This window comes from Scatophagus argus, chromosome 4, assembly GCF_020382885.2.
Source record: "Scatophagus argus isolate fScaArg1 chromosome 4, fScaArg1.pri, whole genome shotgun sequence".
NCBI lineage: Eukaryota > Metazoa > Chordata > Actinopteri > Scatophagidae > Scatophagus > Scatophagus argus.
In genome coordinates this window covers 21,554,978-21,572,127 of record NC_058496.1, presented here as the reverse complement: position 1 = coordinate 21,572,127, position 17,150 = coordinate 21,554,978, and the positions used below count along the sequence as shown (strand labels likewise).

The 17,150-nt window shown below is 43.6% G+C and overlaps 1 protein-coding gene across 9 annotated transcripts in view; it reads left to right on the top strand.

Moving 5' to 3' along the window:
• The window catches only part of fbrsl1 (fibrosin-like 1), a 264,778-nt gene that overhangs the window by 233,735 nt on the left and 13,893 nt on the right, over window positions 1-17,150 (top strand). For all 9 annotated transcript variants that reach the window (XM_046385770.1, XM_046385769.1, XM_046385771.1 and 6 more), the window contains 2 exons: window positions 15,067-15,484; window positions 16,233-16,492. In XM_046385770.1, the coding sequence (XP_046241726.1) occupies window positions 15,067-15,484; window positions 16,233-16,492 (678 nt within the window). The remainder of the gene's footprint in view (window positions 1-15,066; window positions 15,485-16,232; window positions 16,493-17,150) is intronic.

Genomic DNA, 17,150 nt, shown 5'->3' with positions numbered 1-17,150 from the left:
ATGATGTTTGGCTTGTGCATCTCTCTAGATAATGACTGTTGTTTCTATTCCCTCTTCCTCGCTTTTCCACATTCTGCTCTTTTCTGAACTTTATTTTGGTGAGCAGTTACGGGTACAAACAGTTGAGGTTAAATCCAAATTGCACACAGGCCCACAGTCTGTCATGTTAATGAAACGGTTCAGGATTAATAGAGGAGAGGAAAGACTAACATTGTAATCAGCGAAGGCAGAGCGCTGTAATTATGCATACTGAACATGGTTTTGGGCAAAACCCAGACACCCTTGCCTTCTTTCTCTCATATTTACTTTTCGCCATCTATACGTCACTCGTCTGTTGACAGCCTATTATAATTGCAAGCTAAAAGCACAAATAAAAGCAAAGCAAATGGTATCTGTTAAAAGACATCATGCACTGTGCTGTTATCTTTGGATGTTGTTACCCAAGAGCTAGCACAAGTTCCGCTGAATGTCTGTCTGTGTTGGTGGTTATGAGGTAGGAAGGTACAGCAAAGGGCAAGCATTATCTAACAGTTATTGGTTTTTGTTTATTTCCTGTCTTAAACCTCCTGCAAATTATTGATTTCCTGGAGGATGGCAAGTTTAAGTAAAAGCGCTATGAAAACCTGTGCTTCACTCGGGGCTACCCTTATTGAATTGCAGGTCAGAGATTACTGTTGTCACTTGCTTGAAGGCGAATGTAAGCTAAATGTAGCTGCTGTGTATGTACAGGCCATCTCCACAGAGCGCAGATAAACACTTCACTGGTAGGCTCCCTTATAAGATTTCACAATGCTGCGCCTATGGAAGTGGAAGGGAGTTATCACCCAGCTGTCACCAGCTAGAAATATCTTAGAAGAGCGCTTTGGAATCTGCAGTGACTATGTTAAATGTTACATTTGTGGTTTTTAAAGCAATAGATAGAGTGTAAGTAACATTTTCCACTGCCTGTTTGTACTCTCTCAGATCCTGTTGAAGCTAGGTGCTACCTATGGTGTGAGGATAAACCAGTGTGGTGCATGGTCCACCACACAAACCTGGGGCATCTTGGGATAGCAAGAGAAAGATTGGTAGAAAACCCATTTCTGAAGTGGATTTGTGCCCTTGTAATCCTGATTAATTTTGACCCGTTGTGCTCATTTTAAACAGAGCATTACAGTAAGCGTGAACACAGCAAGCTCCGGGGCGAAACCAGGAGCTTAGCGGCTTTGGGAGGCTTAGCTGCAGATGTCATTTTAAGCCGGACTTAATAAATTGTTTCCATTAAACTTACCGGCCCACACATACTGGATTAGACCAGTGGAACAAAGGAAGGAGAGAGCGTGCAGATGAAGAAGAGGGGAAAAAAAGCATGCACACAACTCCCATCATGCACATCTGACTCTGTTAACATCTCTCTGAGGCTACATGAAAGGTGAAGGTGGGGTTACTGTGGTGTTCTGGGAAATAGAAGCTTTTGGACACGAATGCAAAATCCCCTCACTTTAGTTCTCTTGCTCGTCAGGGATGTCGGACCAATTTGCTTAATTGACACAGAAGTAAACAAACAAAAAAGATGCATAAACCATTTAGCTTGGCAGTGGATTTAGGGCTTATCCTTTAACTGTTTATGTATAAACACATTACCAGTGCTGTAGCTTAAGGATTTAGGATCTGCCCATACACTGTTTATATATTTATTTATTTTTCTGTGAAGCCCTTTCACTCACATATCAATCTACTATAGTGAGAAATCAATTCCTTATGGCAGAACCCCACCTCTCCCCTCTTTCATCCTCAGCCCGCCTTCGCCAAACCTCCTTCCCCCATCGGCTCATGGCTTGCTCCCTAAGCTCTCATTATGTGCTACACAGTCCAGGGTCCCCATGTCGAATCGCTAATCAACCACCCCGTCTGCAGGCCTGCTCTCTCAATAGGTGCTGAGTGGCCTTTGTTCCGCCACTGCTGTTTTCTACATGTCAATAAAAGAGCTATGGCCTCCTTCTCTACATCCACCTCCTCCTCCTCATTCTCTTCTGTTACCTGGGCCAGCCATAGCCACAGTCCTGTTCCTGCAGTGCATGCATCAGGGTAATGAAAGACATTCTTACCTGCTGGATTCTGAATGCCAGAGAAGGGTGGAAGGATGGTGATTGGATAGGGAGCAGCAAGGTCAGGGGCAGGGGGGGGGGTTGAGGGCAGCTCAGGCACAGTGAAGCAGATGAGAAAGCATGTTTGTATTCGGCCAGGCAGCTCTCCTCTGGCCAGGTCAGTGTAATGTATCACTAACCTCAGAGGCCAACCCTACTGTTTGCAGCCTCTCACCCATTAAATAATGAATGGAGGTTGACCCTCTGACCAACAAATCAGCTTTTCGTCATCGTTGAATCAGAACAGAGTGGAGGTAGATGGAGAGTGTGGCTAACAGGCAGGCTTGATGACTGGAGGGCGGACATGTTGTTGGAAAAACAGAGGCTACTACAGAGACTCCACACAGCAAGATTAGCAAGGCCGAGAATTGAAAGCAGCCATCACCACTGTGGAATCTAAGCCTGGTGAAACTCACCTTCAGTGCCTACTGTGATTTGTTTGACAAAGTCCAGACTGCTTGCACTGCATGCTTTCTTTATCAAGACAGCCAATGTTCCTTTATTGACATAGCACTTATGGTCCAGCTCTGGTGTTTGGGCGTTTGTGTGCTCATATTTAAGAGTCAAAGCATGTGCAAAATGAAGCTGGCAGTTATTAGTTGTGGATGGATAAAAGAAAGCATCTTTCTTGCTTCTTAACACCACCTCACTTATTGTTGAGCTTGAACAGCAACTCTGTACCCCCTGATTTGATTAAAATCAAGTACAAATAGGTTAAAATAAAGTACGGACCTGTAACAGAATACAGAAGGCAGATGAGTTGGCAAACGCTTTCAGTTCACGGAGAGAAAACACAGAAACTGGAGAAAACCAAAGAATGGCTTTTTTTCTTTATTAATCTTTGCGTTACTACTGTTCACAGAGACAGGACAGCTTATGAGCTGGGTGATTTGTTTTTGGAGAAAGAAGCTGATATTAATGCTCCCCTTATTGATAGTGCTAATGCTGTTTGTGCAGCCATCCCTGTCGGAGAGATGAAAATAAATAGGGGGAGCTCAGCAGAGATAAGACACGCGTTTAATTATTAATTGAGCCATTACTGACAGAGATTGCCTTTTTTGATTTAAAGCAGGAAGGCCTGCTTCAGGGACAGAAAAAGCAATTACAGAATTCCCAGCTTGCACTGCTGCCCATCGTTTCACCATACGCTGCGAGAGAGGAGTGAAAGAAGACAAAACACTCCCACACACATACACTCACACACACACCGTTACATAAATTATTTTAATTCTTCTTCAATATTTATAGCGTTTTAAATTACGATTACATCTTCATGTCTTATTTATGTAGAGTGGCAGGCAGTCAAAGGGACCAAGCCACATTACCCACAATCCCTCTGTGGCCTGGCACCTTGAAAAGCTGACTGAAGGGAATTGTTTGGTTTTGTATGGCCTAGGAAGTGATGTCAAAATGCGCCAGCTCTTACAACCGCCTGTTTTCAAAGACACTCCTGATTTACTATGCACAGCAATTAGCTGGATTGTAAAGTCATTGCTAATATGTCATACTATTCCCATGTGCACATGGTAGCCCCTTTAGAACACTATTATATCCATTAGTGCAGAGAGTCCAGTGTGCATGAAATATTAACTTAGCCTCTGTTCCGAGTATTGGATCACTGCTGGTTGAGCTTCAGTCATGAAGCAGAAACTCAGCAACATAGTCCATGTATTTCCCCCTCTTGTCTATGTGTTAGTCATTACATGTCAGGGTGCTTGACACCTGTCAGTCAATCTATCATTCCTTGTCATCTGTGTCAGCGAGCTAGCGGGTGGTGATCAGCTTTTGTGACGGGAAATGGGAGTCACATTGAAGGCTGTGTCATTAGGCTCCATTGTGTGGCTCTGTGTTCATTGACTGAAAATGGATTTAGCGTTAGCTGTGGAGAGGGAGCAATTACAAAAATCACTAAAGGCCATGGGGGAGTTTTGGGATAAGTTGTCAGGGGTATGAGAAGCACTCTCTGCTGCTTCACTACACATCTACAGTTTATAATGCCAGGAATGTGTCTGCAGCTATGCTTTCATCTTACTGTTAAGAACAATCCTGCATATACAGAGGGTTTCATAATGTGTAAGACAAAGCATCACTTTTATACTGAGCATTAGTGTGCAGCCTCAAAGCCAACTCCTCTGCACAGCCACTTCCTCCATGCTGTCTCTTCAGTTCAGGTTAAATGATCAAATTTAAATTTAAAGTGTCCAGTTTCGTTGACCCAGCAGTGATATTCACACCTCCTGACATTTCTATACATGCAGCCACCAACTGCAAGCACAAATCTCAGTGTTGAAAGCAGGGAAAGATTTACTGTCATCAAGATAAAAGGTTAAGATGTGAGCTGATATGGTGATTTTTTATTATTTATTATTTTTATTATTTTTTGTTTTTTGTTGACTAAGTTCAAGTATTCCAAAAAAAAGATACTTCAGTTATTGACTTTTACAAGAAAAGAAGTCCCATTCACAGCACGGACGCATACTGGACCCAGTCCCTCTTAGCAGCAGTCATACTGTGGTTTTGTTCACTAACTGTTTCACTACAAAACAAGGTCTTAACCATGTGCAGAACCAGAGGCTCCCTGACAAGGGAGAAGCTTTTTGGCAGATAAGCTGCATCCCCTGCAGTTATCTGACCAACTTGTGAAACACAGACTGACTTCAATCTCAACAGGAAAACACCATTGGCTAAGATGTCTGTAGGTTCCTCTTTTTTTATTATTATTATTGTTATTTTATTTTATTCTTTTTTACAGGGGATAAAGGGAAAAATTTAGGAAAGATAACACTAGAGAGCGGTAGCTCTCATCACATCTTCTACCTAATCTTAATCCTCCTCCTCCTCCTCCTCCTCCAGTGGCAACGCAGCCAGCTGCAGTGTGGAAGGCATTTTTATTGTTTACTTGGGAGAATACATGACCAGCTCTTTATCACTGCTGTCAGGCCTGAAATGTAAAGCGTGTCGCCTGTGATCACTTGCAGGTTTTCTTGTTTTAATCCTGTATTCCAAGCTCCAGTCACTCTGCCAAAAAGAGTGGGTTTTTCTCTCGCCCTGCATTTGTTTGAAGATCCCAGTTCTATGTGCATTTTAAGCTCATCTGTGTTGAGCGGTTCAGAGCCAATGTTGTTTGCAGATGAGGCTGTAATGCTCATTGACAAAGCCAGATGGTAGGCGATTGTGGCCAAACACGACGCTTGGATAATGTACAATCGCTGGCAAGGGGACAGTCATCAGCCTAGATGGATATTACAAACATGCTTGTAATGGATTGGACATTTTGGGAAGCAGTTCACACAGGCTTATAAAGATGGGAAAACCATCGCCAGGAACAGAACGAGTGTAAAATGCTTCAGATTCCATGACGGACAAGGACATCTATGTATTAGAAGAATCTGCCACAGAGGATTCTGGGGAGAAAGGAGATGAACCCAAGAAACAAGATCCCAAATCAAACAGAAATGTCAGCCAGTCTTATAACGTATTTTCCAAGTATTTCCAGATGGGTGGTCCTCTTCTACTGTTTGTTCCATACCATTCCAGTGGTAGCATATTAGCATCCACCCCAGTTTCTGTCAGTGGCTTATCAGAGCCCTTCTGTCTAGAAGCAATACCACAAGTTCGGACCAGTACAGTGAGTTTGACAAAGGGTTGGATTTGAACAGGTTTTCAATATAGCCCAGCTGTTAGCCTTGAACTCCACACATGGTTAAAGTAACTTGACACACACTGCTAGGGCTTGTGTCCATGTTTCACTGGGCACAAGTGCCATTAGCCGTCCCAGTTAACAGACAGGCTCTATTTCCCTAAGACACGGGGGCCTGTATTTTGACAATTTCACGGAAGATTAAAAAAAGAACTTGCACAATCTGGCCTTCTAATATTCAAACAGTATATATTCAATATTCTGTTTGGCTGTTGTTTTTGGCTACTGGTAAATTCACTGCACTGAGCTGTGGTACTGGGACCCTGAATGGCCTCTGACTGACAGTAATACCCCTTTCAGCAGAGCATGGGCTCCAACTAGGAGTAGGGTTCCTTTTAGCGTTCCAAAATATGTCTGAGCTTTTTTTTTTTTTTACCCCAACGTGTTATGTAGCATAACCAAAACCGGTCACATTCAGTACAAATCTACTAGCATTCATATCGACCTTTAAAAGACCACATCTGTTGAAGCCTAATAGTGACAAATTACGTCAAAATTGTGGCTCCCTCTGTTTTTGAAAAAAAATCTATATACGGATATCGCTGTCACTAATGATACAGGTATTGAGTCATCAGCTGTTAAGTGTGGGGCAAGTGCCGAAGTGCCCTGGTCTCCTTATCAGCTGTGGTACACTGTATTAGTGTGCTGGGTTGGTGCAGCACTGACCTAATCCTGGTAGCAGGTGCTACTGGAGCCGAGGTAGAGTGGACATGTTTTTCAGGGAGGATGAGCCATCTGGGTCTTGATACTTTATGGTGCTTAAAACACACTCTCAAGTGTGACACTCCCAGCACTTACCTTTTAGCTGTGCACAATAATCCAAGCGCTGGCTGCTAAAGGGAAAGAGGAGGCTTTCAGGAGAATTTACAGGGTTTGATGTGGTGTGGAGCCTCCGCTTCGACACGGATTCACGAAACAGTCAGACACACTTGGCGGTTTGATTTTGATTCCTCTAACTCTTTCAGTGTTGTTTTGTCATCTGCAGTATGAAATATGTCGAGCAGAAAGAAAAGTGTGTTTGTTTTGTTTTGTCTCTGCTTTTTGCTTTTGTGCCAGCCTGCCTTGCTTGTCACTTTTCTGGGGGCTTGTGTTGTTTAGTTTTTTGTTGTTTTTTTTTTTTCCTGGTGTAGTCTGTTTCATCTCACAAGTGATTTGGCTGGTTTCGGAGTCCAATTTCGCTCCTGTTTCACCGTGCATCCCCCTCTCCTCACAGACATACTCACATTCACACATTTCCCCAAACTGACATGCCGCCTTCACACTCCAAACAAATCAATTCTTCACTTGCCGCACTTGGAGCGCCACAGTGAAATGTGGTAGCTCATAGCAGCCCTAAAAATGCGCAGACTGTTGTTAATGTTCCTTGTCCGCTTTGGCTCAAAGAGGCCAGACACAGATTTACCTACCCTTGTGTGTGTTTGTGTGTGTCGCTGCCTGCCTGTATGTGTGGCTAGGGCTTAGAAGAGGTGGGGGCATACGGTGATGGGTTTAGGTTAGCAGCAGTCCCACGGGTCAGGACCCAGGCCTTGTCTCCATTAGTTTACCTGACACAACATCCTGCCCTTTGCTCCCTCTCCCCTCTCCTCTGCCTTATTAACTAACCTCTCTTTCCGTCTTTCTCCCCAAGTCTGAGTTACTTTATCCCTCTTTCTCTGCCATGCTTTCACTCTCTAATCAAGAATGATGGATGGGGTGCAAGCAAGGACAGCAAATGTTTGAGAACCTGATACACCCTCAAATTGTCGTTCTTTTCGTGTTGTGGTGGGGAGCCCGGTGGTTGGAATAGGGAGGGGCGTGAGTTTGTGGAGTATTTTGTGTGTGTTTGTCTAACTAAGCTCTGTATGAAAGCTATTTCAAACATCTTCACCTCGACCCTTCAAGTGTCATCGGCCTTGACATGTGACTCATTGCCCCCTCAAAAAATCCCAGAAAACTCAGTTTAGTGAAAGATATTTTAAGTCTACTGATATCTCAAGCTTCGACCGCTGCAGAAAAAAGACTCGTAGCTCATAAGAACGCAGCTCTTTTAACGTGTAGCCATTAGCGGAGGAAAATGGCAGCTCTGGTCTAGTCGTCAACAGCTGCTGGGTCTCCATCTGTAAGCCTAATTACCCAGCAGCACCCCAGGAACAGCTCAGCAGCAGGATCCTCCTATAGAAGAGGCATTGATTACATCAGTGCGTCTATAACTCATGTTTCCCTGGGGGCCTGCAGATACGCAAAACTTAAGCGCAAGCACTTTAATGCCTATTGGGGTAGGCTACTATCTTTAGACAAACAGTCCACTAAGATCTTACTTTATTCCAGCCACCTTCCCCGTGAGGGAAAGTTCAGATGCAGATCTCGATCTAGACTTAGAGATACTCTACAGTTTGCTACAGAGTATATAAAATGGGAAACAACATTTAAAGAGATTTTTAGTGTTAAAACAGGTTTTTGATAAGCATGTCTAGTGAATATTGATAAAATGATTAGCATACAAATTAATTAATTGAATTCATAAAAGCATTAATTGACATTAGGACTGAGCAATATATTGATATTATATTGATATCCTGAGACTTGATAATCTTAGATTCTGGATAACAGTATATCATGAAATTAGTGAGATAAATGTATTCTCAGTTTTAACAACTGTATTATATTAAATTGATGAAATTTTCTGAACTCACCAGATTTTTTTTTTTTTATTTCAAATAACTTATTGTGTTAAAATTTTGTGAAATTGCCAATAATGATTCCTACAATACAGCTGAAGTATTATTTCGGAGGTATTTAGTCAAAAAATATTGTGAAACTGAATTTTGTCCATATCGCTCGTCCTTAATGATCACTGATTGTGATAATCAATGATTAAGTCATTTATCAGGCAAAATGAAATGAAATTTATTTTTGGTCATAGTGGGAAGGTAAATATGGTCCAGTATTTCTGCTGTAGCTGTTTGCTGACATTGTGATTGGTATGAAAGTCTGTTTTTCAGCAGCCCTGGTCTGCAAGGATGCTTCAACATGTTAACATGACAAGAAGAAGAAATGTGCTGACAATAGACGATCTAGCGCTCTATCAGTTGTTGATAAACAGATATGTGCTTTTAACCGTTGCCACCTATAGAACACCACCACTTGGAAAAGCAAGCTGCCTCAGCATTCTTCCTGTCAGGTGGTATAATTTGACACTGTGAGAATGGCAGCTGTATTAGCATGAAGCAGGTGGGTCGTTCAGGCAGCTTTTTAGTCTAAGCAACAGCTTGTGATACTCATACCAACAAACCCCTGTATCTGCTAAAAGGAAATATGATATGTCAACTAAGATGTTTGTCCTACTCCTTTCATGGCACTAAATAACAATGGCTGCATATGTCAAAACAGTGAATGAGGTATAGCGAACGGTTTGGAACTGTCAGCTCCCAATTGTTGCTTTTCTTTCTGAGTGGGGAGTGAAAATGGAGCAAGAGGAGGAGGAGGAAAAGAAAAACATGCCGGCTCTTTCAGCCCACTGTCATGCCACTTAGGATTTGTTGAAGGATTTTTACCCAACCATTTCCCTTCCATTGAGAAGTAATCAGTACGCCACTGAAAGATAATATTATATCCACTTAGAGGCATGTGGGCTTCACGCATGTTCATACATGAAATGAGAATGGAAAATCGTGCCTGTGTTTACATTTTTGTGCACTCACTCCCTGCTTTTCTGCTTGGACTTGACGCTTCCTGGCAAAAGCACCATATCTTTGTGTCCCCGAGATTTCATTCTTTCTCCCTCTCTGTTTCTCTCCTATCTCCTCTCCTTCCATTCTCCGAGTTTTGTGAGCCAATTGGTGGGCTAATAGAGGATGCTTTCCTGTGGGGCACCAAAGTGTTGCTGTTCAGGCGTTATGCGAGCTTAAGTAAAGCTGACATGCTGCTGTAGCACCACAGCCCACACCGAGCTCTATGGCAGCCCGTGGAGAGACTCTGAAAAGGTCTTAAAGGTATGGGAGACACAGGGAGGCTGCCACTGTCCTCCCACCACTGTGCTGTGATGTGGGAAGCAGGAGTTAAGTCCTTTATTAGAAGTGGCAGGCGTTGTCTCCAGTCACCTCGATAATTGCAGCACCACGTCCACTGCCGTAATCAATTGAGACAGCTGCCGCTGCGGCGTTCAAGTCCATCAGGCAGGCGTGTCAAGCTAATTAATGAAATGATAAGGCTAGTGCTTGCAGCATTGCTCAAATAACTGCTGAAGGCTCCCCTTCTTTTCAACTAAAAATTCACCCTTAAAGTTCAAACCTCCCTTTTCCTGCCTGTTGGCTGTCTGTCCACAGCAGCCTCGGGGTAAGAATGGTCGCCATGGTCAGTGATGGGTCAGTGACAGTGAAAAGGGTCAAATTCCAGAATGGCAGGGTGGGCCATGTCAGAGGAGCCATTAGACTGGAGCCTCTCTACTGAAAGTTCCAAGATGTCCAGCCTTCTATTTTGGAGCGCCCAGTGGCACTGACCTTAGATGACCCAGCTGTGTTCATAAGAAGCTGAGACTGTTGAAAGTCCCAGAGCACATGAGCTCTTGAAGAAGCAGCTCTGCAGGGAGATGGGCCCTGATGGAGACTCGGGGAAAGAACAGGCAAGTGTGGATTACAGTCACAAGTTAAAGCAGGTTTAACACTACTAGCACTACTGGATTGTATGTGACATAAAAAAAATTGACAATCCACATTTAATGCTTTTGTCTTTTTCTCTCTTCGCTTTCTGATTTGAAGTGTGTTGCACGTTCCATACACAACATTGGCATATGCACCATGTGAGGTGAATGGCATATGTGTCCTGCACCATATGGCTGGTGTTTGAATTGGGATCCGATATGCGCAGGAAAAACGGATTCATCCCGCATCTTGAGCTGCCAGCTCTCTGAAATGAACATTAGGTTCTCAATTTATGCCGGGGCTTTGACTGTAAACGTGTTGCAGCTTAACACCCATCCCCATTCTGCTGCCATCCACTCCTTTTTCAGCTGCAGCGAAGAGACAGAGACAAATAATTGAAACGTGCCAGCTGTCCCCTCTCTTGCTATCTTGGCCAGCTTTCTCCTCGTCCACTCCCCCATTAACATCTCTGAGTGATTTGCAAAAACGTCGCCTTGGCTCCCCTCGTTACCAGCTTGGAGATGCTTGAGGCAGATTAAATAGTGCAAGGGAAAGCAAGCCATTGCAAATTTCTCCTATGATTTTATTATTAGCACAATGATTCAACGCTGCTCAGCCCTTCTGTTCCTCTCATACAAAATCATTTTGTTGAAATCACCCCACCTTTTTTTTATGACTGAATACCTCACGGCAATGAAGTGTTGATTGGCAAGACTGCGGTTTCCTGCCTTCTGCCAGTATCTGTTATAGCCATCTTCCACAGTCGCTCACTCATGAGCTAAGCTTTGGCTCTGTGCAGATTGCTTGTCTAGAGAGGTACAGAAACCAAATCATTGTGAGCTCAACCGTCAAGAGCAGCAGAATAAGTCTGTCAACCAGAGCCAGCGGGAGACAGATCAAGGCGGCGCACATTCTCACATACTTTGTGCTTCCTTCAACGTCTTTCAACAGATACACCACTCCATTTAAATATCTGTCTGTTCATGTCCTTATTTTATCACTGCCCTGACTGTTTATGCTTTGGCAAAGCCATGAAGGGAGTGAACCACAGTGTTTGCCTAGTAAATGAGAACACCCAGTGGCCTTAAGCTTCTCTTAGCCTCCAACCCCCCTTGTCACAGCTACAATTTGCATACCCTCGTATCTAATCTGAAAAGGCTTTTTGAATACAGGTTATATTTCCCTGGCTGTTGTATATACTGGCATTGTGTCAGCAGTGAGTGCATAATTTATGTAACACACTTATTTGCATTCACAGCATTAGTTTGCTGAGGGTTTTAGTTGGAGGTAGAATCATCATATTCTCTAAGGCCCTCGTCTTATTCATGAGGTCGTTGGGTCCATTTGCAGGTAGCCAGGTGTGAGTGTAAAATAAAGTGGTTTGAAAAAAGCTTGAAAGTGAATGCTTTTAAAGTCTACAGTCTTGGAACTCAATGCATTTGAGAGTGTGCAGCGCTGTCCTTCAGGGCTTCTGCATTGTGTTCTTGACATGGCATGTATCAACAGACCATACTTAGAGGGATTTCCTGCTCACAGCAAGGAGCTACATTATCCTTTACTTATGTTTCTTGGATGTTGACAACCAGCCCATACTAGCCCAGCACAGGGCCAAACCATTCCAGACTGGTCCAAGCCATTTCAAGCTGAGCCATCTGGCCACGTTGGACCAAATCAGTGCCAGCACTCCAGATGTTCCACAGGGGCAAAAAGGGTCACAAGTGAAGGATATTGGAGGCAGGAACAGCTGTGTAGCGACACTGTATTCACCCTAGACTCCCCACTGGGCACATCAGTCATGACCAGAGAATCTCAGTAGCCTGTTGTCCGTCTGTTACCTCAGCCTCTATTAGCCTCTTCTCTCCTCCCCTCTAACCACCAACACCATATCACTGCAAACCCAGGCACGTGTGCACAGGGCATGGCCCAATTCCCCTGAGTAAGCAGGGCCACAGGAACAACTATAAAAAGATCAATACTGGGCTGAGATGTCATCTGGTGAGCAGACCTGCCAACACCCCCCTAGGGAATGTCCCTGTCCCCCTGGTGCACTAACCCCGCAAACCATCTGCTCAGGTTTGCGAGACAGGGCTTCAGGACACCACATTTTTTTGTACAGACCCTCGTTTGGCATTTGTTTCACATGACTGCCTGTGGCTTCCCTACTGTTTTCCTCAGTATGTGATTGCCGGGAAAGTGTGTTCTATATCCTGAGGAAAAGAAGAACAAAACAATACCGAATTTGGCAGTTTGTTGAAATGCTTGACAGTTGTGTGGTTTTTGCAGCAAGTGGATGGTGTTTGGTGAAAAACAGCCGTGATTTTGCTACATATAGCCCTTAGGTGGCATGTGTCAAAAAAGCATTCCTGTCATCATGTCATCACTGCATGTTCGAGTTTACACTCAACATGGCTGCTGAAACACTTACAAAAACATGGCAGAGTAATTTATTAATCAAGTTTATTTAGTAACTGTGTTTCCTTGACATCATTTGTTCACTCCTCTTGACAGCCTTTTTGATGAAGCTGGAGTGCAGTTTAAAGGGCTATCACACAATAATTCTATATTTATACTTCTATATAACACATCCTAGCATGTAGCTTGTAGTTCCTTATGTAGCTTCAGTTAAGCCTCCAGGAAATGAATGTAAGTCTATGTAATGTCCCCAGAAGTGATGGAAACATGACTCTCTGTGTGTGTGCGCGTGTGTGCATGTGTGCGTATGTGTGTGTGTGCACATAATATTCCCACACTGACAACTTTCTTTGTGTCCATCCTCTGTTGTGTGCATTTTTGCATGTGTAGTTTGTGTAGCCCGCATAGTGATTTTAATGAGGGATGGGTTGGCTTGAGCCTCCATTAGAGCCCATTAGAATCATCATTAAGATAACCCAGCGCTCACTGTGGCCCCGGCTCCCCAGCATTAGTATTAGAAACCCCTCTCTATCTTCCAGTGATCATAGCAAGACTTCCTTCAGTATCACTTGCCTTACATTGTGTCTGGGAGAACAGGTTGCCACGGCAACATCACCCACCGGCGACATTTCGACTGTGGATGTTTGCTTCTTTGCCTGTTAGTCTGTGTGTGCTTGTCTCTCTGTCTTTGCCTTCAGTCTGCTTCTTTCTCCCTTGCTTGCAGGAACGAAAGGTCTGACAGTTTAATCCAAATCCCAGACCCCTATAAATCAGGAGGTCTATATATTCCTGGACCCCGGAATTCATTAGAAAATCGTGACACCTTAGCCAGCCCCAGTTCTCCCATAAAATGCAAAGAGCAAGGGAGGGGGAGCTCAACAAATAAAAAAATAAAAGCTCTGCCCTGCCTTTTTATTGGTCTTTTTATGGGTGTTAGGATCCTTGAAAGATTAAGCAGGCTGTTAATAGGGACTGGATATTCCATTAGTGGGCTGCATGTCGAGTTCTCACTGGCTTGACAGCAGCTCCCGGCTCCTCTCATTTTTTTTTTGTTACCGTCGAGAGTGCCCGTGGAGCTTTTTTAATTGAGGCGCTAGTAAGCCTTCTGACTGAAGTACTGCTGCATCAGAGCTGTAGATTAGAGCCGCTTAGAGAGCCTCATCTCCACCAGGCTGTCTTCTCTCTTCCTCTCTCTCTGTCTGTGTGTGAACACTTTCTTACTCTGATTTTCTATGCATGTGATGTTGCTGTGCTTAACCACTCGTGGCTTTAAGGAGTTGAGAAGCTATAGTAGTCTTTTAGCCATTGTAGTTGTAGCACTATCATCTCCACAAACTCCATTTCTGTGTTGGCCATTTTGCTTTTCTTTTAATTCTGAAAGAAGTAGATCACAGAATGTCTTCTTTCTGATTCAGAGTCATAAGCGTTTTGAAATTCCTTGTATGTGAAAGGTGTCGAGATGCTGCGTTTTCTGCCACTTCCATTTTCCTGCTACAACAGCATGTAATTACAGTCATTAAATTGCCACAGCCTAAGTATGAAAAGTCGTTGTTCAGTGGAATGCTGATTATAAAAGCTTCTTGTCTCTTGAAAAGACCTCTGATGAATAGTAAAGACAAAGTGGTCGACTTCAGACTGCTTTGCTGTGGTTTCCCAAATCCCCTGAAAGATCAGGAAGGGAGGATGGAAAGGCGCTGTGGCAGAGAGGCCAAGATAAGGGGCCACGATCTCCCTTCACAGCACAATTGAAACATAATTATTTCATGCCAGATTGTGTGCTCAGCAAAGCCCTGAATAGGGGACGACATTTAACTTTAATTAGCTGTGATTTATTCATACTGACTGGATTGCGGGAAGAAATTGGATCATCTGATTATAGTCAAGCATGAAAATGACCTGATTAAACACTTAATGGAACCTAGGGAGAGGGAAACAAGAGGAACCTTGGGCAGAAGACATTGAAACAACATTATAAAGGAGGAAAGGAAGCTTTGTTTATTTTGTCCCTGTTCATGTGTCCTCCTCTGACAAAACACAGTGGCAAGTTACTGTATGCATACAGCTTTTATCTGAGTCAGGCATCAGGTGTTCAGACTAAATTAGGAAATGACTTGGCATCTCAGATGACATAAACATAGTTTGGATTAGCTGTTTCAGCTGGGAGTTTACAAGTTTTCCTCTGACATTTTGCTGTTTCTTTTCTTCTCAGGTGTGCCAACGAATGAAAATCCTGAGTCCAAGACTTGTAGCTCAGCCAAAGTATCAGGGCTTCAGCGCAGCCAGGAGCAGAGCAACAGTGAGGTGCCCTTCACACCTCCCGTGCCCAGCCCCACCCCGGCCTCAGCGCCTACGGGCTCCCCTGCCCCCGCTGCAGCGGCGGCCCCCCTTGAGCCCCCCAGGTCGCGCCTCCCCACCCCTCCTCCTCTCAGTGTCAAGAAGGAGCAGCATCCTCCACCCCCTGTCCCTACCCCTCCCCTGCTGAGGGCACCACCCCACCCCCAGCCTCACCCTACTCACCTGCACTTGCACCAAGAGCCCCGTGTTCTTCCACCCCCACAGCACCACACACGATCAGTCATCAGCCATCAAGTGCATCATCCGTTGTACAACAGCCTCTCCGACATCAGGTAGGTTGTTATTTGGGGACATTGGGTTACAGGTGCAGGGATGTAAAAGACCGTGTACACTATCACTTAGGGCACTCATGCTGGTTACTATGACTGTGTAAGATTGCTAGAAATGTTTAGGCCACTGGCTGACAGCAGGAGACCAAAAATTCTGTATCTAGAGACTGTTCACTTTCACTATTTCACCTTTTGCACCTAATCAGAGTGTTGCACAACAGCCAGCCTATGCCACATTTTAGTCATTGCCAGTCTGGTGGAGACAGCAGTAAAATAAACTGCAGCAATTTCCAGTGAATATAATGTAATCCAATGCAACATAATGTGCAATACTTCATTCGGCATAATATTGGCTGTTTTCATGTGGGTATTGATTTGCCACCACATAAACTGGCAATAATCAGCTGTTTGATTTGCTGTGTTCCACTGAGCAACACTCTGGTACATACGGAACAGTTGACAATCTCCCATTTCACTCAGAGTCTACAATCAACTTTTTCTTTTTGTTTCAGTACAAGATATTTTACTGAAAAGTCATCCTTATGCTGTCACATCAAAGAGTCAAACATTTAACAGCTGAACTAACACTGACCTAGAAACAAAGCATTAACAAACATTATTGCACATTAACAAACTGCCCAAGGTGGTAATAGTCCTTTCCCTGAGTGTGCAGTAAGTGTTCATTTGCATCATTAAATTATCATGTTTTTAATGAAAAATTGTATCTTGTTGTCTCCCATTAAATGTTCAGCCACAGCAGCAGTCCAGTGGGTCTTCCCAAACAGCACTTGCCCCCATCCCCTCACCACCACCTCAGCGGGCTCCCGTCCTCGGCTCCCGCCTTGCCTCTGTCCATAGCTAATCTCTCTACCTCGCACTATTCCTCCCTACGGAGCCCAGCCCATCGCCATCCGGCCATGTTTGCAACCCCAGCCACACTGCCGCCTCCACCAACCTTACCAACCAACAGTTTAGTGGTGCCTGGGCACCCCGCCGGCACTCCCTACCCAGGTAAAACAGTTAGTCAGTCAGTCAGTTAGTTAGTTAGTTAGTTAGTTAACTCATTTTGACAAAATAGTGCTGCAAACACTGATGGATTTTATTGTACTGATTTTCAATATTTCTTTATCATAAGGGTTGTTATGTCATCAGCACATATTTAGCTGCGTCTTTAAATACTATGTGTAATAGTATACATAATCACTCAGAACACGACTCTGTTTGTGGAGTGATGGTGAAATTTCATATTCCAGGGTGTGATTTATGTTCATTTGTGCTAGACTTGTGAGTTTTAAGAAAAAAATATTTACATATGGATAGAGTGCTGCTGTACCAATGCATACTAACTGGACAACTAGTACCAGTAATTAGTAATTTTTTTTTCATTATAACTAATATGTGTTACATGTTGTTCATATGCCATGTAATGTATTTGGTCCAGGGTTCATATACGATTTGCTGAACTGGTAAGTTTTTATTTATTAACGTGTTTTTATTCATTTATCCCTTGATACTGTACAGTACATTATATTCAAGTGTTTAATTATATCCGGTGACACATTTGGTAATTTTTTCATTGCTAAATGCATGTAGGTTCATTTGTATCTTTGTAAGTTTTAGTAAATGAGAGCTTTGTCTTATGATGAAAAAGTTTATTCAAACCAATTAT